Source organism: Gopherus flavomarginatus, chromosome 2, assembly GCF_025201925.1.
Source record: "Gopherus flavomarginatus isolate rGopFla2 chromosome 2, rGopFla2.mat.asm, whole genome shotgun sequence".
Classification (NCBI taxonomy): Eukaryota; Metazoa; Chordata; order Testudines; family Testudinidae; genus Gopherus; species Gopherus flavomarginatus.
In genome coordinates this window covers 192,657,149-192,681,392 of record NC_066618.1, presented here as the reverse complement: position 1 = coordinate 192,681,392, position 24,244 = coordinate 192,657,149, and the positions used below count along the sequence as shown (strand labels likewise).

Below are 24,244 nucleotides of genomic sequence, written 5' to 3'. Positions count from 1 at the left end.
TAAATCACTGGAACAGTGATGCCCTACAGATATACTGATGCAATGACCAAGTTTAGTTAGACATAGTGCTTTCAGCAGCATATATCTAAGCTAAGCGCGGACTGCTGCCCTTCCAACAGGACTGATCTAGTGATGTGTGAATAAACTTGAACTGACACAGGCATGAAAAAGCCACAGAAATGGTTTCTTATGACTTGGCCCACCAGTGGTGTTCACATGACTGCACAGATTTAACAGTCTGGGAACCAAATGTGCATTGTAGAAGGAAGATAACACAGATCTCCTGTCCAGCTTCAATGATGGGGGGCAGGCAACAATCAAGAGCTCTCGCACTCACCCCTTCCCCACACACTCTTATTTTACACATGTATGAACTGAAGAAACCACTCTGGGCTTGCCACTGCCTGGCTTCTAGTGTATTTATTTCCATCCGTGTGAGTGAGTGTAGTGGAGAATCCAGCACAGGGTGGCCTGAAGTCACAAAGCAAGTCAGCAACAAGCCACAGAAGTTTTGACTTCCAACCCTGTGCTAAATGACTACCTGACATTCAACTATGGGGTATGGGGGTGGCAGTCTGTTGAAGTGATATTAAATTGCCAGTTTTGAGCAAACAATGAAATCATGTGTTGCAACTCAACATTTAAAGCAAGATTTGAAACTGAAGTAGAGGAGAAATGTTTGAAGTCATATTACTCTTGAGTTACTGGCAAAAACTAAATCTTTAAAGAACTCCTTTGATTTCAGTTACTGAATTCTTTTGTTTCTAGTTAAAATATGGAAAACTTCAGCATTTTTAATATTCATTTCCCCATCAAAAAACTTGGATGAATAAAGTGCTATGTCACACTAGACTAATCTTACTCAAACATATGAAAACCATTTAGAATAACCCTGACATCATCCTGATGTTTATGTATTTCTGCCTCCAGCTTGCCTGACCTCTAGTAAGAGGTTAGTAAAAATACATCTGAAGACACAGCAGTTCACCTTAATTCAGCCATCTGCCCTTAAAGCCATGCCTACATACAGTAACTCCTCATTTAACGTTGTAGTTCTGTTCCTGAAAAATGTGACTAAGTGAAACGGTGTTAAGCAAATCCCGTTTCCCCATAAGAATGAAAGTAAGAGTGTGTGTGTGTGTGTGGGCGGGGAGGTGTTAGGTTCCAGAGAAATTTTTTTGGTCACACAGTACAGTACTATAGGTGGGAGGTGCCCCCGCCTTACCCCACACAGGCATAGCCCACTGGCACTGGAGACAATGAAGCAGGCAAGGAGGCTGAAAGTGCTGTAGGCTAGGAGAAGCATGTTGTATGGTAGCAGCTTCCCCTACTCTGCAAGCACCAGGGTCATGGGGCTCAACCCTCAGCCCGCCACTCCACCCCTTCCCCCAAGCCCCCACCCTTAACCCATCTCTTCTCCCGCTCTTCCACCTTTTCTCCACACGTCGGGTCCTCACTCCCCCTTCTCCCTCCTCTTCCTCCTGCCTGCAGCAATCAGCTGGCTTGCAGTGTTCAGGATGAAGTGGGGAGGAGTGAGGACACGGCGCACAGGCTCTCCCCTCACCCCACCCACGCCTCCTGCCCATGGCAATCAGCTGGCTTGTGGCATTCGGGAGAGAGGGGGAGCCCGCGTGCCAAGTCCTGCCTCCTCCCTCCTAAATGCCGCAAGCCCGCTGATTGCTGCGGGCAGGAGGCAGGGGAAGACGCTGATCTGCGGGGTCTACCAGCGGGCGGGCAGGAAGTACTGGGGGGGCGCATAGGGGAGCTGGTAGGGGGCTGCCAGTTGTGGATAAAGCAGGCAGCTAAATAACATTATAGTGAAGCTGTGCACAACTTTAAATGGAGTGTGTTCTGTAATTGAGCAGGGACACAAGATCGAAACAATGTTAAGCGAGAGGATGTTAAGTGGGGAGTTACTGTATCTAAGCATGCCTTCGATTTCAGTGTCAGAACTCAATCTTTCCAAAATGGAAAGATGTGCATGTGCCCCTGTTCAATAAGAGCATGAAACAGTCGGCTAAAGCTAAGTCTTGAAGACATATCTGGAGATGAAGACCTAGGCATGGTACAATATTTGGGTTTCCTTTTAAATCAAAGGACAGGGACTCAAGTACATTGGCGTGCAATACTTGCACTTGGACTTGCAACCCAGGGTGAGAGAAGGCTAAGGGGACTCTGAAACCATTTTTGCACCCTCCCATTCATGTGATGTTCTGGGTGCTAGAGAAGCCCCTGGTGCAACTTTGAGGAGACAGACATCCCCTCCGCCCCCCACCCCCGGCCTGCCTAGGTTACAGCAGTCTCCTCAGACTGCCCTATGGGCCAGTGTTGTGGTCTTTCCCTCAGCATGCTCCTCCCACCTCTGGCCTTTCCCCATACCATGGCTTTTGAGGGGGAGGCAGCCTTATGGCCATCTCCACCATTCCTGTGCCAGGGGAAGTCATGTAGAGGAGACTTTAGGGTCCTTGTACACCACTCTGACCCTTTTATACCACGCAGCAGGGTGGAGCATCTCACTCTAGTGCATGTATATCACCATCCCAGGCCCTTAGTCTGTTTTAGATCTTTGAGATCACAAACCTCTGGCGTAGGGATCGTTTCCTCTATGTATGTGCAGTCCCCATCCCTTCGTGACCATTGGGTGCTACTGCAATGTGATTACTAGCACTAATAAAGGATTGGACAACCCAGGGCTCTGAAGACTTAATAAACGTGGAAATTTTACCTTGTCTTTGTATAAAAACCCTGAGCAGCGGGTTTGCACTCGAAACAGCCTTGAAGAAGTTATCATCATTATTAATAGGAAGAAGGTCCCCATGAACATCAGCATATCCAATCATCACCTCCATGCTGGATATGTGGTGGATGTGAAGAATGAGCTTGTAGAAGTCTTCAAACTTTCCTGGTTTGTAACGATCCAGAGAGAATCTTCGGAATTCTGCCCCAAACTACAACAGGAAACAGAAAGGACGTGAGTGGACGATGCTACAATTAAATAATCAGGTTGTGCAATTTAATAGAGCATTTGCTGTTTTCCTCTCCCCTACACTGAGCATGGCTGGACTGTGTCCTTCCAAGTCTACAGTTCCCAGATTAGATGCTTGCAACAGGATTTGTATTATGCTAGAACAGACTACTTTGTAAAAATGTTATCCCTAGTATGAATCAATGCTTGTTTACAAGCATCTTAAAGGGTCAGTTTAAAAAAAAACCACAGTATTTTTTGTAAAAAATGGTACATTTCAACTAGAGCTAATAAAGCAAGATTCCATTAGAACGGACATTTAAGTTCAACTGTTCAATAGCAGCATCTCTGATGTCCCTAAAATTACTCTTCTCAAACCAAAGTGGGGAAACATTCTTCACATCCTACTTCAAAAATAGCTACTCAGTTGACTGAAGTCATTTAAAAAAAATCGTTGACATTTCCCCATCAGCTGCACAATGAACAAAAACAAACAAAAACCCATACGAGACATTTAGAGATATGTCTTGTACAGAGTACAGTCTTTCATTAAAAAGGGACAACATCAATTTCTACATGCTCTATAGCAGGGGTTCTCAAACTGGGGGTTGGAACCCTCATGGGATCGCGAGGTTATTACATGGGGGAGGTCATGAGCTGTCAGCCTCCACCCCAAATCTTGCTTTGCCTCCAGCATTTATAATGGTGGTAAATATATATATTAAAAAAGTGTTTTTAATTTGGAGGGGAAGGGTCACACTCAGAGGCTTGCTCTGTGAAAGGGGTCACCAGTACAGAAGTTTGAGAACCACTGCTCAAGTTTCTTGGCATTCAAGTCCCAGGAGTAAAAGTTCTTCAGATTCCAAGTGAGCTGTTAAAGGTTTTTTTAATTCTGCCACTCCATTAAATCGATTTTTATGGCTGGCTAAGAGCTACAATTTTTGTGGGACATACAACGTTTCACATGTTCTCACCCTGATCCATGGCAGCAGTTGAAAAGAATACTGTTAATTTAAGTTTGACCCAAAACAATTGCATAAACAACAGCTGTTATAAGACTTAAGACCCTAACCAAAAATTTTTCACACTTGCGTTCCCAAACAAAAGTGAAACTAGTGTCACTGACTCTGGAAACTGGAATCCAATATACTTTCACTTTTACTAATCTATGGGGTTGTTACATAGTTTAAAAAATTCTAAGTGGGATTCTTACACCTGTCCTTGCACATTGGGTAAAGGGACTAGACCGCATAAAGGGATTTTAAAAGAGCCATATCCAGCTGGCAAAAATTCCTCAGAGCCTGAACTGCAGACTGCCTTCGGAGGACTCCTCACCCCCCAGCAGGAAGGTTGTGGCCACAGCATGAGGATATTCCAGTCAGTTTTACTGGCCCTGGGCAGCTGGATACAGGCTGCTATAACTTAGGCAATCCTACAGAACTAAGTTTACACTAGCGGCCGTTCTGGCTCATGAACTAGTTCAGGATTGGGAAGACACAAGGGAGGCTTAAGCAACCTTAGCCTCCCTTCCCCTGCAAGTTCAGTATTACCCCCCTTAGAGGTGCAGCACAGAATCTCACTCTCTATTTTGTAAAGTTGACAGTCACTATCCCTTATGGAATTAAATTGAGAATGATACTTTTGTTAGAATTTTTAGTTCAATCTCTAGAATTCTAAACTAGGATTTTATTTTCCACTACATTTTATGGGTGGAGGAGGGGAGAAGGGGAAAGGGTTGTGTTTCTTTGTTTTTAAGAGTAAATTTCTTGGTTTCATCACTATTAAATTCTACTGGATTTTTCCACAAGGATTTAGATACCAGCAGAGTGCTACTGCATTCAGTGTTTAGAGAGAGGCCAAACGATGGTTTCTTTGTCCCTCTCCCCCAGCCAAAGGGAGCTGCAGGGGGCAGCGCCTGCAGCAGACAGTCAGCAGCGTAGCTGCACAGGTCTCTCTGGGCTTGTCTACATCAGAAAGTTGCAGCGCTGGTGAGGGAGTTACAGCGCTGCAACTTAGGAGGTGTACACATCTGCAGGGCACCACCAGCGCTGCAACTCCCTGTTTGCAGCGCTGGCCGTACTCCCGTTTTGTCTCGGGTGTAGAGGATCCAGCGCTGGTGATCCAGCGCTGGTAATCAAATATAGACACTTACCAGCGCTTTTCTTGACCTCCGTGGAATAAGCAGGTATCCCAGCATACCTGAGGAAGCCTCTGGTAATCAAGCTGGTCTCCTTCCCCGGTTTGCTCTCGCGTTCCCCGAACCCCGAGCAAGCAGGTCTCCTTCCCTGCGGTTTGCAGGGTGGTTCGGGAACGCGAGAGCAAACCGGGAAAGGAGACCAGCTTCGCCGCGGTTTGCTCTCGCGTTCCCCGAACAAGCAGGTCTTCTTCCCTGCGGTTTGCAGGGTGGTTCCGGAACGCGAGAGCAAACCGGGAAAGGAGACCAGCTTCGCCGCGGTTTGCTCTCGCGTTCCCCGAACCACCCTGCAAACCGCAGGGAAGGAGACCTGCTTGCTCGGGGTTCGGGGAACGAGAGAGCAAACCGGGAAAGGAGACCAGCTTCGCCGCGGTTTGCTCTCGCGTTCCCCGAACCTCCCTTGAAGCCACCCAACAGCGCTGCAGTGTGGCCACATCTAACACCACTTGCAGCGCTGGTTGCTGTAAGTGTGGCCACTCTGCAGCGCTGGCCCTATACAGCTGTACTAATACAGCTGTAACAACCAGCGCTGCAAAATTTTAGATGTAGACATGGCCTCTGTCACAGCTCTGCCAGCAACAGCAGGGATAGGGAACTGCTTGCAGGGAACCGCCTGCAGGGAGCCGAGTACCTGAGGTGAATGACACATTGCTGAGCGCAACCTCTGGGAAGGTCCCAGGCAGGGCCATCCCAACTCATATGCAAAGTACCCAGCTGCGTGGGGCACCAAATTTCCTGGTGCCCTGCACAGCTGCGTACTGCTCCAGTCCCTGCCCCTGCCCCACCTCTTCTCCATGGCCCCCACCCCGTTCTGCCCTAGCCCTGCCTCTTCCCCAATCCCAGACCCACTCCACCCCTTCCCGCCCTTGCTCCACCCCAGCCCCACCCCCAGGGCCGGCGCTTCCATTAGGCAACCCTAGGCGGTCACCTAGGGCGCCAGGATTAGGAGGGCAGCATTGTGTGCGCTCCCCACGGGGCGCACGGGAGCTTCCAGTTCCACTCCCGTCGTGCCGCCGAAGAAGGTACTTCTGCCGATGTGCCGCGGAAGACAGCAGCAGGCAATTGAGCAGCTCAATGACTGCCGCTGTCGCCTGCAGCATTTTGGCAGAGGTCCTTCTTCAGCGGCGCGATTGTAGCAGAACCGGAAGCTCCTGCGCACCCCGTGGGGACCGCACAAAATGCCGCTCCCTGAATTCTACCTAGGGCGTCAGAAACCCTGGAGCTGCTCCTGCCCATCCCCACTCCCCTGAGGACTGCAGCAGGGCCAGACCTGCACTTACTGGTGGCAGGAAGTGCAGCAATCCGGCCCCAGGCCAGCCGCCAATGAGTGCTAGGGGGGCGGTTCCCCCTTGCCCTGCAAGCCGCCCCCCAGGCCTGGTCCTTATCCCCCACCCCCAGTGGGGCTGCATAGGGCCACAGAATAGCTAGGGACGGCCCTGGTCCCAGGAGCAGCAGGATGGAGAAATGTTCGGGGGAGGAGCATGTGAATCTCTCCTGCCTGCTCCCCTTCCACCCCACACTTCAGCCAGCAGCCATGAGGGTTGGATGAAATAACTTTTTAAAAAGTTTCTGCAGGCCACAGTGGGGAGGTTCTCAGGGCCACAGATGGACCACAGGTCAAGACTTTGAGACCCCTGCATTAAAGGGTCCTCCTCTACCCCACACACAATTTGTTCTTAAAAAATTCAAGAATTCTTTTTGTTTAATTAAATGAAGTTCCTGGTTAAGACAACTTGCTCTGTGCAAGTCACTTCAACCCAAATGTCTTTGTTCTATAGTTAAGACAGCCCGATGATAACATTAATGCAGGTATGAAATAATATTGTTGATCCTGAAGCGGGGGAAATTATTAACTTTGGTTGGGATTGTGCTCCTAAATTACTTAAGTGCTTTTGAAAAATCCTGTCCTTTGATCATGGCCTAGCCCTAATGCTAATTTAAATGCTTATTTAGTCCAAATACAACAAATTAAGCTGCTTGTTTATAATATGAGCAGCTGGGTCTAGTTTAGATTTAAATTCAGACTATGCATCCAAACGCACAAAAGCCAAAGCAAAAGTAGACCCAATTTCAATGGAGTCAAAACTGCTGTTCAAACTTTCCAAGTTTGAGTTTCATGTTACTTCCACTGACATGTAGTTTAAAATGTTACTCATTCTAATGCAGGTTAATACAAATGAGTACATGACAGTGTTTTTAGTGGAAAGAAGTTGATTGCACATTATTTTCTGCTAGATTCAGATGAGTATTACATGCCACCAGTTTAGGTTGAACTGAGTACTGACTGACATGTTAAACTCAAGAGAGAAGAATAAAATATTTTCCAATTGCAATTAAAGTTAGCCACACCTTCTATTCCACAAATTCAGGATTATTTGAATCTAAAAATAGCAGCATAGTAGACCAACATACTGTTGATTAAGTGCCAATTGATCCAAATTTGTTTCACTACTACTTATTAGGCACCATGTCTGTTTATGGTGCTATATAGATAAACACAGATTTCCTACTCTAAACAGATTACAGTCTAAGGTCATGATCCCACAAACTGATCCAAGCATGTAGATCTTTATGCATATGCAAAGTCCCACTGATTTCAATGAAACATCAAGCAGGCATAAGAGTTCACTCTCATGGACCCAACTGCAGAATCAGGGGCATCAGGTGACTGTTGGTCCCACTAAAGTCAAAGAAATTACTCACATGAGGTAGTAACAGAACTACTGACATAAGCATGTGAGAAACAAGGTGGGTAAGGCAATATCATGTATTGGACCAACTTCTGTTGGTAAAGGAGAAACACTTTCCAAGTACACAGAGCTCTTCCTCAGGCAGCTGGATGTAGCTTGCAAGCTTGTCTCTTTCACCAACAGAAGTTGGTCCAATAAAAGACATTCCCTCGCCCACCTTGTCTCTCATGCCCTGGGACCAACATGGCTACAACTACACTGCAGTAAGTGTAAGTCTAAATTAAGCCAAGAACATTATAAAGGGATGCCACAAGGAGTAAGAGAAGGGAAGTTGCTGTGGAAAAGAACACAAGTTAAGAGGGAATGAAGGGTTGCTTTTGTTTTGTTTTTTTTACAATGGTTGGTGGAAGATGATATAGTAATTTGGTAGATTACTTTACACTGGGGATATACAAAGACTGCAGCACTATTGCCAATGGGTTCCTTTCAGAGAAAAAAAGCTTTCACAAATGATAAACTACTCATCCTCCCTAATGAAGCTGATAAACAGTATCACTGTAATAATAGATTTCACAGTAGCACACAACTTCAGGACTGAATACTTCATTGTATTCAACCATGAAGACTTTCTAGATAGCCTCCCTTTCCCCATGTATCTTCCAGGACCTCGAATTCTAACTGCTTTTAAAGATAGCAAAGTAAATAGTTCAAGATGACTAAGATAAAAGCAAATGTTAGTGTTAGCACATTAGACAAAGAGAAACTAGAACTGAGGCTCCACTGAGAGCCACCACCAAAACAATCCTTCGTTAGATAAAACTAATCGACTTATTAGAACTGTTAGTTTATTGAACAATGAATTTGTACTTTGATCTACTTACCTATTGCATATATTCCAACTGATATTGCAAAAGTTGAAGTGGGAGGAGGAAAAAAGGGGATTAATGATAATTTAGTCTGACAGGGCTATCAATGACTAACAAAACAGAGAGAACTGCAAATGTTTGCTTTTCAAACAATGTATCCTGTCCTAAGACCCTTCTAAAGATCAGCCAGCCATTAGCTTGACTATTTGCAACTACAAACAGCAAAAAGTACCCAAACTAAGCTACGTAGGAACTCTGGTCCATTTCCTTAATAAAGGAATGCCAAGAACAATAAAATAGCCACCAAAGTGGAAAAGGTTAGGAGCTCTGAAAATATATGTGCAGTTTATGGACAGAGCAATGAAAGCTCTGCCTCTGATTCACAGCTTCTTGACCTAACCATAGGCTATTTCTCACTATGATCAACATAGGCTGCAAAAGCAAGCAACCAACCCAAACACAAAGACACACAGGGCCGGCGCAGCAAGCAGGTGCTTGGGGCGGCCAACGGAAAGGGGTGGCATGTCCAGCTCTTCGGCAGCAAGTCCCTCAGTCCCTTTCGGAGGGAAGGACTTCCCGCCGAACAATGAAGCGTCAGCAGTATAGCTGCCACCGAAGTGCCAATCGTGACTTGGGGGGGGGGGGGGCGCTTGGGGCGGTAAAAACGCTAGAGCCAGCCCTGAACACAGACACACTAGTTTAAAAATTTTCCATTCAAAACATTTATGGGAGAGAGAAAAAAATGAAGCACTAAGTGCTATTTCCCTGCCTGACCTTAAAAGTTTATTTCTAGCTGTGAGTTTGGGCAATTCTTTCTAATAAGACTTAACCTCTTCAAAGACCAACATTTCACAATAAACATGAATTATATTAACCGCCTACTTCTCATGAAGCAGGATCTCAGATACAGAAAGAAAAACAACCTGGGCTTCAGTTAACGCTGTACGCTCCACAGACAACAGCTATCAGTCAGTGATGGCCTAATTCTGCTCCCACTGAAGTCAGCAGGAGTTTTATTGTGGACTTCAATGGGAGTCTGCTCCCACTGAGTTTAATGGGGGCAGAAGCCAGCCATCACTGAGTATTCTTGAAAGTTCTACTCTTATGCATATCAGAAATTAGTCCTGAGTTCAGTTTTTAAATATGCTGAACTTCACATTACCAACAGTAATGAATAGGCCCCTAAATGGTGTGTGTGCCATGATGGGCATCATCTCTCCATGGCAAGAAAAAACAAGAGTAACAGCGTAAGGATTATTTTTTAAACTATGTTCCATTCTACAAATGTTCAGAATGCTGCTTCATTCCTTAACGGCCACCTGCAATGGCGACTCTCAAATTCTATGGTGGAACTAATCCTTTAGCTCAAGCAATCGCGGCTCATGCTTTTGGAGGCAGCATGGCTTAGTGCACAGGGCCCTACAGTCGGAGTCAGCAGACTGCGTTCTATTTCCAGCTCTGCCCCTAATCTGCTGGATGACCCTGGGTAAGTCACTGCACCTGTTTCCATTCCCAATGTCTGTGTATTTAGGCTGTATGCTCGTCAAGGCAGGGCCAGTCTCACTGTGTCTGTGTGCAGTGCCTACGATAATGGGGCCCCCAAACTTCTTTGGTTCCTTCTAGGAGCTACTGAAATACTAACATATTGAAATACAAAGCCACTCCGCTCCCATCTACACACAAAATATTTAAGAAGTTTTCCTTCTCCCCCCATCGCTACAAACAGTAGAAATACGAGGCCTTCACTTCCCTCTTTACCAGAGGATCTGAAGAATAAGGTCACATAAGGTGCTTGAACTCCAGCTCTGTTGGCCTTCAGCTGAGCAAGGAAAGAATGCTGAGAAGACTGACTTTTCCCCTTCCTCCCTCGCTGGGAGCGCTTCTCTGGCTCAGACTCTTCAAACAGAATAAAAGGAACATGAACTTATACAAAAATCAAAACAAAAACAAAGACACCACACCCCTACCACACGCTCTACATGGCCAAGTCTCCTTAATTTTCTCCTTATTTGACTTAACGCTGGAAGGTACGCAGATACCATGGCGACGGATACAGCATGGGAATATAAATAAGGAGACTGGCTATCTTCATATATGCAAATTTTTAGTCTGAGTATTTAAACTTTGCAAATGCATAGTCGAAGTTGATCGTGTAGAAGCGGCAGCTTCATCCAAATCATTAATTGTGGCCATAAAAATCTATCAGTCTATTACCTAATAAATTACACTTACCATGTTCTGGAGCAAGTGGCAAAAGTCAGCTTTCAGCAAATGGATATTTAGTGGAATGAGTGGGAGGGGCTAACAATTTTGTAGACGCTAGTAACCAGTCTAGTAGAAATAAAATACAACTGGGGACAGGGTAAAGCCAAGCCTAATGTATACTGAGACCATTGCCTATCATGCTGACAAATACTGCCTCACAGTTTACTTGTACTTCCCTCATCTGTTGTCTTCTACTTAGACTACAAGCTCTTTGGGGGCAGGGACTGTATTTCTGATCTATGTTTGTATAGCGCCTGGCACAACAGGAGTCCTGTTCCACAACTGGGACTCTTAGGCACAATACATAATAAATAAAATGATGATTTACTCTGAATGAAATTTTGCAAACAGCTCTAGTGATTGTTGCATCAAGGTGGAATGTAGGCCCTGTCCACAGCAGAAGTTCAACTCAGCTTTTGTAGCCAGTTGACAAACAGTCTGTGTTCTCATAGCAGCTCCCCCCTCTCTCTTTCAAGTGTGGCTGAACTAAGCACTGAAACAAAGTCAGGCAACACAAGCACGAACAGCTATGCCACACTACTTCAGCATGGAACAGAGCAGCAGGAGGCCATGCTCACAGCATGGTGCAAGAAGCATGTGGGGCGATATCCTCTAGAAGTCCTGTTACATAGACAGCTCTGATGAAGAGGGCCAGCCATAAACCATACATACATGGTTAGTGTTTTATCACCAACGCTGAAAGCAAATAAAAGCAGTTCACCAAACCAATCACAGGAAAGCAACCAAACTAGCTTAGGCCTCAAGCAGCAGCAAGACACTTAGCTGACGTTTACTAACAGAGATTGAACCATGTGGATATAAGCCACCTTTACAGCCAACCATGCCATTTGGGGTGCAGGCACCAGCTTCCCCTCTGCCTGGTGGGTGCTTGACCCTCCCCTGCCCCTGTCCCAGTCCTGCCCCTATCCCACCCCTTCCCCAAAGTCCCTGCCCCCTTCCCTGAACACACCATGTCCCCACTCCTCCCCCTCCCTCCGGGAAAGTCCTAAGTGCCACCAAACAGCTGTTAGGTGGCAGGAAGTGCTGGGAGGGAGAGAGAGGAGCAGAGACGCAGTGCACTTGGGAAGAGGGGGGAGAAGACAAGGCAGGGGCAGCTTGGCTGCCAAGCACTCACTAATTTTTCCTCCATGGGCGCTCCAGCCCCGGAGCGCCCACGGAGTCGGTGCCTATGACTTGGACTATGCCTTCACTACACAGCTAACCCAGGTGATTGGCACCCAGGCCTGAGCACCAAAATTAGCCTGAGTGTGAGGTTGCCTCTTACAGGTGTATCTGGGTGCACAGCCGATGGTTCTTTGTACTGAGATGTTTTAGGATTCTTTCCCAGTCAATTGCAAGGGAACTTGTCCGTCCTTTAGGGGTGAGAGGAATTGTGGGAAGGCTCTGGTGGAGTCTGCATACTCATTGCAAAATGGGTGAGATTCAGCCTGAGTTAAAGTGAAGCCTGGACTCTTATCCATCCCAGCCATCGCAGCTAGCCAGACTTAAAGCATTTTCAAACCTGGATCAGAGGTTTTTCTGTGCAGATGGTAGGGAGATTTGAGCTAAAACCCAGATGAGAGCCTGAGTTAAACCTGCAATGAAGACACACCCTAACTGGTTACAAAAGCAATTAAACCCTCTTTTCTACCCTACTGGAGCCTTCCCTTTTTAATCCTATGTTTATAGCACACACAACTATCAGAGTCATTTTAGGCTCACATCTGACCAAACCTGACTGGTAATTGGGAACGACTGTGTAGAATGGAAGCAGGAGAGATGTCTTCAGGCAGGATGGCTATGGGATTTGAGAGCCACACCCACCTTCTCTTACACATTTCTAATTTACTAAGTGAGCCTGAAGAAATTCTGCTGGGATCAGCTTTAACCCTGTATTCTGAGGTTTGCATTCAGTCATGGGTAGCGAGCATGGAAGGTCCATTCTGTTGTTAGCCTAGTTGTCCTTAATTATAAGACTAGGGCAGAATTTACACTTCTTGTTTTTTAACCACAGGCTAAACATAAGAGAGAGAGAAATCAAGTCTGTTAAAGAGGAATTACAAGGGATCACTGAGGACGGCAAGTGTTAATTGCATGCATGAAACAAATTATCTTTTGGGGCCTGTGCGGAAGAAAAGCCTTGCATAGCTTGAAAGCTTGTCTCTGTCACCAAGAGAAGACATTACCCCACCCACCTTGTGTCTCCAATATCCTGGGACCAACACGGCAACACCACCACTGAACTCCCTCTGCCAGGCAAAACTTGCATCAATTTTAGTAGCAGTTTTAAGTGAAGGTTGCAGTAATTCAGTTCTATTTAGGCTGTAAGCAAGTTCTCAATATTAGTTTTCAGGGGCATTCTTAAAAGGTCCTGCCGTTGAAGGCCCTCACTAAAGAGGTTTGTGCCAGTGTTGCAGGAAGACCACCAGAGACTAAAAAAAGATGAATAGTGATGTGCAAGATCCCCACCAGATTAGGCCCTAGATAGATGCTAGTAGGTTTAGTCTTCTAGCCCAGTGGTTCTCAACTTTTCTACACTACTGCACCCCTTTCAGGGGACTGATTTGTCTCGCGTACCAAGTTTCACTTACTTAAAAACTACTGACTTACAAAATCAGACATAAGTGTCACAGTGCAGAATTACTGAAAAACTGTTTTTCTTCATTTTATCATATAATTATAAAATAAATCACAACCTGCCCCTCCAGGTTGAGAAACACTGATATAATACAAAGAACAGGATTATAAAGTTACTGTGTGCATGAGATTTTAGTTTGTACTAACTTTGCTAGTGCTTTTCACGTAGCCTATTGCACAACTAGGCAAATATCTAGACGAGCAGACATACCTCCTGGAAGACCTCTGCGTAAGGGTATGTGTATCCCTGGTTGAGAACCACTGTTCTAGCCAATGGGTATCTGACAACATTTGCAGAAACTGTATTTAACATGGTAACCACATGAATAACAATATGCTGCCTTCACCAGCAACAGGATGGCACATGGCCATCTTCCAGCAACTAAATTTTCCAGTATCTACTTTCCAGTGTAGTCAGGACCCCATAGCAGTTTGTCTAAATGATATGGTAGGCACTCCATCACACATCCTGGGACAGGACATCCCAAAGCACATTGCCTCATGTGTATTTCCAGCAGGCACCAGCTGCCCAAGTTCTCTCAGAAAATACAGTTACACAGCCCAGTGGGGTTCTGTGGTGTAAGAAACGCTGCTGCGTGGACAATTCAACTGTGCTTGCTGTAGCCAGGTTACAGAAACGGATCATGACCCAATTACAATCACTACTGTACTTGGTGCTGCCCCTTATCGTAGGCCCTGTACATACAAGGAAGATGGAATCTTAATCTTTCAGATTAGGAAGGGATTGAAAGTTTGAGCTCCTTAAAGTTTTCCACAGAGTGGGTTATCAGGACGGTGAAAGAAGAGAAGATGCAAGACATTTCTTCCCTCCACCATCATCCTCAAATAAGTCTGTCAAACATATTTCTTTCCCTCCATCCTCCACGAAACCTGTTGCAGATGTACTGTATTTATCATTTGCTGAGTGGAAACCCTTCTCCATTGATGCTCTCCATTTTGCTCAACAATTCCTTGGCATTTTGCTGCTGCCAAGATTACAGGATCTAAACTACTGACTGGTTAATGCATCAGTTTCACAGAAGTGACCTCTTAAAGGAACCTTACCAGTATCAGAATGAATGCTTACAATAAAACGGGGAAGACGTTACTCTATTTGCTTGGCACTGATAGCATGGTAGGTGCTATATAATACACAAAGGCAGATAGTACCTGCCCTGAAGTGCTCAAGAGTTTTTGGGGGACAAGCCTATTGAACCAGTTACATAAACTGCTATTTCAGCTCACATGAAATATTAATCTTTACATGCCAGGTGTGTTCTGTATTTGTTTTTTTGTTTTTGTTTGACTCTGCAACTGGATTTTGTGGAAATCCAGAAATAAAAATACAGCTAATCCAGAATGACTGAAGTCAATCTTGCTCTGGCATTCTGTTTTAATTTAAGATGGCAGCAATATATTGTGGTTTTCTCCAAGACTCTACTACATATGGTTTGGATACAATCACTTCTGTTTGAAAACTTAGAACAAGAAGTTAAATAAACGTATTCTTCGTCACATTATTTTTGACAGAGTTCATTTTAGTTTGACTATTTACCAGAGATATGATCTGACTTCAGGAAGAATTCCAAAACATTGCACAAAATCTGTGTTAACATCCTGGAGGTTCAAAGCATCACATTTTTAGTAGTGTACCTGAATATTGATTTAAAAAGGTAAAGCTTATTCTTTTAAAAACCAAGATTTTCAAGGAGCTCTTAACTGTAGAAGGACATTATAATCTAGTACAGGCTGAGCACCCACAAGAAAAACATTATTTTTATATCTATCTATCTCGTGGGTGCTCAGCACCCACCAGCACAGCTGTTTGGCAGCATGCCCAGTGAGCTAATCGGGGGCACTGCCAAAGATCTAATCAGTAGCTGCTGGCAAACAGCTGTTTGGCTGGGGGAGGGGCTTGCAGCAGGCAGAAAGCGGTGGGTACTTTTGGGGAGGAGTTGAGCAATTCTCTCCTCCTCCAGGAAAACCAGAAGTCAGCACCTATGTAATCTAGGATAAAGGTACAATCGATCAATCAGGCTACTGAGGATTGACCAGCACCAATTTACATATAACTTGCTCCCATGAAAGTCAAAAGGGAGTAAAAGCAGTCCTCTAAGATTTTCATTCTCTTTAACGGGGATTGGTAAAGACAAATTTGTTTTTACTGGAATGCTAAAGGTTGTAAGATAATATTACAATATATAGCTGCAATAAAAACGTGTTTAATTTCAAAATGCTTATGTGGGAACATCAGACTTCAGTTGCTAAGGTGTCTGTACAGTAGTAACACTGATTTTTTAAAAATAGAAAAAAAAAGACTTTTTGCAGCTGAGTGTCTTTTGCACGGGCACACATTCCCATAAAAAGCAGCAATGTTAGCAGGACAAACCACAAATTGTCTGAGTGTTTCTCCACCCTAGCAAATGTTTTTAATGGGGCAGAATTGCTGGAGGACTATTTGACTTCTGCACGTGTCAGAGATCCAAGACATACACTTTAATCCACAGTGTTCATTGTGCAGGAGAAGATCACTGTTTCTGAAGAGCTGTGCTCTTTACTGGAAGGCCTGACTCTATCATGAGCTTCATTTTTTGTGCACTAGACACATCAGAATGTCAATCTTAGAAGCATATTAAAAATCTAATTACCACCTTTGATAGAACACTGAGTAACTGAATACTGGATTTGGATGAAGTGGAATATTAGATATAACAAATAGATCTACTGTACTTATTACTATTTACATTTTACGATTGCCTGTAATAAGTGTGACTATTAATAAAAAGGTCAATCAACTTGACAAAACAGAACTTTGTCACTTTTCCTCATATTGGTAGTAATTTGTCATTGCACATGACAGCAATGCTGTTTGCAAGGGGATGTTATCACAACCCTAACCATAATTTAAAAAATAGTTTAATTTTCTGATAAGCAGATTTGGCAATTAAGCATCTCCTGAAGAGGTTTTTCCTTTTATAGTCGCTTAAAAAAAAACAAACAAAACAAAAAAACCCACACAAAGTGGATTTATATCCACTCTAGAAAGATTGAAGACCCTTCTCAAGTTACTTTTCTGCTTGTACCTTTAGTCAAGAGGAAACAAGGTCAGGCTATGGCTACACTACAACTTAAATTGATATAAATTATGTTGCTCAAGGGTGTGAATTAGCCACCCCCCGGAGTGACATCACACTTGCGTTTAAGTCAGCATAAGTTGAGAGTGCTATTTCAGCAGGAGAGCTTCTCCCACCCACACAGCTACCGCCACTCATTAATTAAGCCAACACTTAGAGTGGCTACACTAGAGAGCTTAGAGCGGCACAGCTGCATCAGTGCAGCTGTAAGCTCTCTAGTGTAGCCATAGCCTTTGTGTGAGGATGATACACGTCTCTGACTCGTTTAAACAGAATCTGACGAGAGACAAACTTGAAGGTTCTGGTTTTAAGATTTATGCTTTAAGAGCGACAACTGAGTCAAGTAACTTCCTCCAGGTTATTATAGTATCAGAGGGGTAGCCATGTTAGTCTGGATCTGTAAAAGCAGCAAAGAGTCCTGTGGCACCTTATAGACTAACAGATGTATTGGAGCATGAGCTTTTGTGGGTGAATACCCACTTCGCCAGATGCATGAGTATTCACCCACGAAAGCTCATGCTCCAATACGTCTGTTAGTCTATAAGGTGCCACAGGACTCTTTGCTGCTTTTACAGGTTATTATAGACGTTTTAAAAAAAAAACTTACAATATTCCAGAATGTCTTGCTGGATGGAAAAGAAATGGAGACTTGTGTTCTCCATATGTATCCTGCCATTTAGGTCCGCATTTGAGGAATTGTGAAAATTATTCAAAAAAATCCAAACAAAATTTTCTTATTCAGTTTTGGAAAAAAAAACAAAAAAAAACAAACAAACCCAACAACCTCTTATTTTAAGAAGTTGTCAGTTTTCACCCTTTAAGCGGTACAAGTGAATGAATATTTCATGGTGGATGTAGGGATCTCTCTCCAAAAGTTTGTTGTGTTTCTAGAACATCACAACTATGCACAGGGTTTCACACAAGAAGAAGATAATAGGTTTAGTGCTTGGGAGGGGGATTTTAAAATCTGAATGGAGAGGAAATGCATTAAGAGTAAGGGGTACGTTTGTTTTCTAATATGGGATCTACCAGCAAGCTGGAGTTTTTAAAAGTTTAGGGAAGAGGTTGGGGGGGAGGGAGAGGGGGGAAGTGGGGAAAAAAAAATACTTTTAGAATTATTTCCAGAAGACAGTAATCTGAGACAACATCTTCAAAAGGGAAAAGGATATTCTGCTTGCTAGCAACCTGACAGAGGAGTGCAAGATGCAGAAGAGAATAGTAGTTATGATCTGGCAAGATTACTTCAGATTATGAATTTGAAATTCCTGCCTAACCTTGGAGCTCAGAAGTTTATCTTGAGCTACAGATGTAGATACTATCTGCCTCAATAGGCTGTGGGTATTTTGGTTTTTATGCTCTAGAGAAAAACACAGAACAAAAAAAAAAAGGGGGTAAAAAAAATATTAATTCCATATCTATCTAGGAGAAGTTACTAACAGGTTCCCCCTTCCCCCACTATCCCATCCACCAACAAGATATAAAGCCCTTGCTAGTTTCTTTTGGAGGGGATGAAGGGGGATAAGGAAGAGAGAAGTCAGGCAGAACTATTAAAGATTTCAGCAATCAACCTCATCTGAGGATGCGAGTGTATGAAGACAGCTTGTTTGTTGTTTCATCTTATTTAGCCTTTGAAAAGACATCATATCACCATACCATGGCAAGCCACTTGCACTAGGAAATCAGTTCTGACTTGTTTTATGAATACTTCACAGCATTCACAACATCATTCATTTTATTAAGGGCCTTTAGCCAGAGAATCTATAGCTTTGAATATTCCCTGTGGATAAACATAGGATATTAAATATTCAGGGAATCAAGTGGCAGATGCAGTTGAAAAATGCTCTGGGGCCAGATTCTCAGATGGCATAAGTCAGCATAGCACCACTGAAGTCAAAGGAGCTGAGTTACACCAGCTGAAAATCTGACCTTCTAGATTTTCAATGAAGCTTAGAGGTTGCCAACACTGGGGAGACACATGGGCCTATTTTTTAATATCACTCATTTCTGATATTGATAAGACAGGAATAGTGTCTGAGAATCAGATCACCTGCTCTCAGGGGATATGAAGGATGTGAAGAGGAGCTCATGACTATTTGTTTCCTCAGAGGGCAACCACAGAAATAAGCAACTTTCTCCAGGGTTCGAGACCCTTCCTGTAGAGTTAAGTTTAACTCCAGAGTCAGGTTTAGATGAATCTTAATGAGTCTGGAGCAATTCTGCCCTTAGTTTTCAATCAGGACTAAATGTGAATCATAAAGGTTGCAATATACTAGATTGCTGGGTGTTTATATAAACAGATGATATCAGCTTCAGGATAAGAGGGGATGGGTCCAGAGGAAGCATAATTAAAGTTGTCAGGTCTCCCATGGCAGTCTTTTTGGAGCTCCTACACACCTTGGTCAGTAAAAGCCAAAGAACATGGTTTCAGGAACTTGCACAAAGGCACCTCTCTTCTGCTTACCTTCTCCATTAACAGATTCCACCCATCCAAGGTCTGCCAATAGGGAACTCCTGGATCTCAAACCAATTACACACTATAGTTAGAGATACTGTACCGCACCCACCTGACTCTCTCTCTTTGACAGGCTATAGCATTAGAAGGTAGCTAAGAAAACAGGAGTTCTCACACTCAACTTTCTAGTTCTCAGACAGGTTTTTGACAAGCTTCATGCTTAGGATCTAGTCACTTTTATTTTGTAAGTATTTAGAAGGCTGTCTCCACACAGCTGCCAGGAACAGTTGCATTGACTAGATGGTATTTAACTTGTCTTTTTTAACCATAAAAGAGTCCAGCCAAACCAAATCGGAGAGCAGCTGGTATTTCCAGGCAGGTCAGAGGAACTGTCATACCAGGACAAACCAACCTAGCCTGGTATCCCACCTCCAACAACTGTGATCTTAGATGATTCATTGAAAGGTAGAAAAGTCTGCATAAATGTAAAGTACCTTGCCTGGTGTGTAATATATGTTGGGAAACAGTTTCTTCTTGACGCTGGATGATCAACTTAACCCGAAGTATCAGAATTAGCTACCTCATTCTAATATACCTAAAAAAATAATAAAAATAAAGAAATAGATATATATCTCCATATCATAGAACTGGAAGGGAGCCCGAACGGTACCTAAGAGCTCTGTAAAACATACAAGGAACTTGTTGTTTCAACAGTGACCTTGCTACAAAAACTAATCACAAGAACTTGCTACATAATTAACACACATTGTTACTACAAACAATGGATAAAAGTTAGACTAATGCAACATTAAGGCTGACAATTTAAACACACACAAAAGTTAGGAAATTCAAGAATTAAGGTTTCCATCGTAACATTAACCCAGCTGCATTGCATGTGTAGTATTTTGGATCACTTATGGATGTATATAGCTCAGTGATTGTTTGTTTGTTTTTTGGGAAGTTGGTCTCACATTTAAAGATTCTACTTCAAGAATGAAGTAATGGGGTTTTCTGCATTTCATTTTCTTGGCTTAAAAATAACCTCCTGATATCAGTAGTGAGACCTTCCCCTGACACCTTTAAAGCCCTCCTCCCAAACAAATATTCTCAGTATATCTACCCCCTCTCCAGAAATCTACAATCGTTAAATCACACTTGCAAATATTAGATGGGCTGGTGGGATAAATCTATAATAATAAATAATAATTGCAGATATACCTATCTCCTAGAACTAGAAGGGACCTTGAAAGGTCACTGAGTCCAGCCCCCTGCCTTCACTAGCAGGACCAAGTACTGATTTTTGCCCAAGCTCCCTAAGTGGCCCCCTCAAGGACCAAACTCACAACCCTGGGTTTAGCAGGCCAATGCTCAAACCACTGAGCTATCCCTGCCCCCAGCTGGAAGGTTTCTGCAGCTGAGAAAGAGGCTGTCAGGTGCTTACTACTAGCGAAGATTATTATTCAAACAAAAAAACAAACCACCACAGAAAATAAACATGGAAAACTAGGTTACTGCATATTACAATGGAGAATTGGAGTATTAGCTCAGCCAATCTGCAGATGTTAGACGTGTTTAACAGTAGAAGGCTTGGTTTGAAAATATGGGTCAAGTGCACTGTATGTACGACTTGGTAATTAAGCATTCAACTGACTGGGTCTGGAGGGTTTTTTGGGGTACACTGGGTGGGCAGAGCACTTCTGAATGTATTATGCTTTCACAGCAAGCACACCTGGAAATAGACTGCCAGGGTAAGGAGATAGACAAAAGTTTTCCAAGCTTGCTGACACTCTTCCAACGCTACCAAACAGGTTGGAGGGTAGAAAATAAAGTGTTCTAAATCTGCACTTGAGATGCCACCTCCAAAATCATAAATACCTCAGAAATTAAGGCAGCTTTTCAGCTCAACCCAGCCCCACAGGCAACCATTACACATTTTGTGCTCTCTCAATGGCAGAGGTACTTGCTGTCTGAATTGAATCAAACTGTCCCAACAACAACTGTGGTAGATGAAGAGACCAGGACACATAACCAGGTTTACCACCATCTTACCCTACTTACGGGTTTTTCAGTGAATCTGGAATGCTGTATGAAGTTTTACAAGACACTAATTTTATTCCTTGTGGTTTTTTTCCCAGACTTGCATAGTGACTAGTCATTGAGGACAAGTCACGTAGTATGACCTTTTAAAATCAGATTATACATATATTTAAAAAAAAAAAGATCTAGCATAGTTAAATATTTAAGTACTAAACATTTTTCCACCCAAAAGTGCCTGGCAGAACATTGATCAAGTTTTGAACAGAAACAAACTCAACTCTTCTTGCTGAGACTAAATGGCAAGCATTTCAGCCCCAAAGGATTGTTTCAGAAAGGTTACACACACTTGAAAACAGGATTTTAAAAGCTCGATATTCAACTCAAGCTTCAACATAGCTGCTTTGCAATATTCTAATTGTGTGTGCTATGATCTTCTAATTTACAATTCATTCTCTAACAATATTTAGCATTTATATAGAACCTATAGATCTCAAAGTGGTTTATAATGGTGTGTACATATTATCCCCATTTTACAGATGGGGAAATTGAGGCACAGGCATTGAGACTCACTCAAAGTCACATAGGATGGCAGCGGGAGAACTGGGAATAGAAATCAGTTTTCTTACTCTCAGTACTGTGGCTCTGTTTGCTAGTCTAAAGGGTCTGAGCTACAGGTAGGTGTTCAATGGAAGTGTAGGTGTTCAAAGTGTATTTGGCATCATGTACAAGACAGGAACTTACTAAATGATCTCAGTGGAATCTGTTTGTTTTTTTTGGGCTCTGTTAATTTACTACTATTAGTTGGGAACAGGAAGCATTTGGAATTCCACCTCATTTCTCTCAGCATATACTTAGATTACAAATATATCTTATGTCTCATTACAAAACACACACCATGTCACTGGTCAGGCTTGCTCCTAAAGCAAGACAGGCAGGCTCACTCAAGTTCAATATTCCATAGGGGACTCTTCAGAAAGCCATCAAGCTAACACACAGGTGCACACATACACTGCAACAGATGAAGATGCACTTGGAGTCTCATTTTTGTGAAAGAAGGATCACCAGACAAAGTACTTCTAGCAGGATCCTTAGGAGCTGAGCCTTCCTCCCAACAAAGAAAGAGAAGAAATTCACTAGATAATCAGATGATTACAAAAACCCAAACAAGTTCAAACAGGATTACAGAGTTGACGTGCAACAAACATTACAGCACTGACTCAGGCTGAGAACTGCACAGGAGCTTGAAAACTAGAGACTAAAATCTTATCAGCCGTTCCGAAGGTAAAGGGGGAGGTGGGACTGAATTCAGATTTACTTCATCGAGGGGGGGGAAAGAAAAACGGGGGGAGGTTTTCGTCTTTTCACAGCTACATTTACCAAATTCCACAACTTCCGAACATGTCTATCAAGCGAGACAATGAGTCGTTTTTTCTTTTTTCTTTTTTTTTAAACCCTTTCAAACGTTGTGCTCTTTCTTGATTCAGACTGAAGCAACGAACGATCAAGTTTAAACCGAGTGGGTTCTAAAGCTGCAGCATCACCCCCACTCCCCTTCGGGATTAAGCCGAGACTGATTGAACTAACGGGCTTTCACCCTGTTAAAAACCTCGTCTTTTGTGTAAACAGCCCATCGCAGCTAGGGGGAAGAGGAGGTGCAGTTACTGACTCACACTGAGCCAGAAACGTGCAACCCAAAATAAAGAGTTTACACTGGCCGCACAACTTGCCCGGCGAAGTCCTCCTCATGGTAAGTGCCTTAGATCTCCAGACAAGCTGCCGTGAGAGCCCTTACTCATTGTGGATACAGAGATTGAAGGGGGAGGGGGGAAATGAACGTCTCTACATTTTCAGCTCAATCCAGGCGAAAAAAAAATGAGCGCTAGAGAGACTTTGAGCCATGTGATCGCAGCTACATACCGAACGCAGCTCAGCCTTTTAAAAAGTTGCCACCAGGAACAACTTCTATCTATGCTTTGCTGCAACTTGGAAAATATTTTCGATCGCAAAGAGGGGGAATGGGGATAAGGGGGGGGGGGTCGTCTCCATTCATTTGCAAAAGAATCCGGGGGGGGGGGGGGGGGGGAGAAGAGGAAAGCACCAAGCTGCTTCCAGATTGTGTCCAGCCGCAGTCTCCTTACCTTACTCTTCACTTCCACCGCGCTGCAATCGAAATACCGCAGAGTCTGAGATTTATTAAAACTCCGATTCATCTTCTCGGTCCCCAGTTTATCCCCCCCTTCCTCCTCCTCTTCGCCCTCGCTCAACAAGGGCTGCAGGATCCGCCGCCTCCGACTGTGGGAAAGTTTCCCTGGGCTGCGTGTTGTTGCCGCTGCTCTGACCCTGGAATGTATCTTTCTTTGGCACGTTCAGCCGCCGGAGGTTCTTTTACTTTGTCCCAACGCTCGAATCAGAGCGCCCGCCCAGCTCGCTCTCCGGGCTTCTGTTTGTAACAATCGCTCCTCCAACGGAGCTCGCAACGCGCCTGTGACTCAATGAGAGGAGGTGGCACGTACTAGACCCCGCCTCTGGCGGACCTCCCCCTTCCATCCTCGCCTCTTTCAGTTCTCGGAGAGAAAAGCTCCTCCCGCTCCAGAGGGTGTGCTTTCTAGGCTGTGATTTGCTACTGAAATCCCTAGTTAGTTAGGGTAAGTCGCACAAAAGAGTAGGAGGTGCGGACAGAAGTAACTGCGGAGTCCGCATATTAGAGAACCATGCAAGCCAAAACGTGGGTGGCCAGATATTCCCTCCTCTCCTCCCCCTCTCGCAAATTTGGAGAAGTTTGGATACAAATCTGATCGTTGAGGTGCAAACCCATCTCTGTGTAATGTATTTACAAATGATAAAGGAAACTACTGACAGGCACAATTGCCATGAAAATTTAGCAGCCTCCCATCACAATATCTAGTTACCAGCCCCAGACCATAATAACCATCAATAATATTGCCAGTCCTAAGGTTTTGATCCTGCAAACATTTCTGCCTGGTCTTAATATTACTACCATGAA

The 24,244-nt window shown here is 43.9% G+C and overlaps 1 protein-coding gene across 1 annotated transcript in view; it reads right to left on the bottom strand.

Annotated features, from left to right (window-relative positions):
• PARD6G (par-6 family cell polarity regulator gamma) overlaps positions 1 to 23,692 on the bottom strand; it is a 97,642-nt gene extending 73,950 nt beyond the window's left edge. The window contains exons 1-2 of the mRNA XM_050941853.1: positions 23,379 to 23,692; positions 2,726 to 2,948 (exon numbers count right to left, since the gene is read on the bottom strand). Of these exons, the coding sequence (XP_050797810.1) occupies positions 2,726 to 2,948; positions 23,379 to 23,450 (295 nt within the window). The 5' untranslated portion in view covers positions 23,451 to 23,692. The remainder of the gene's footprint in view (positions 1 to 2,725; positions 2,949 to 23,378) is intronic.
• Positions 23,693 to 24,244: the final 552 nt, after the last annotated feature.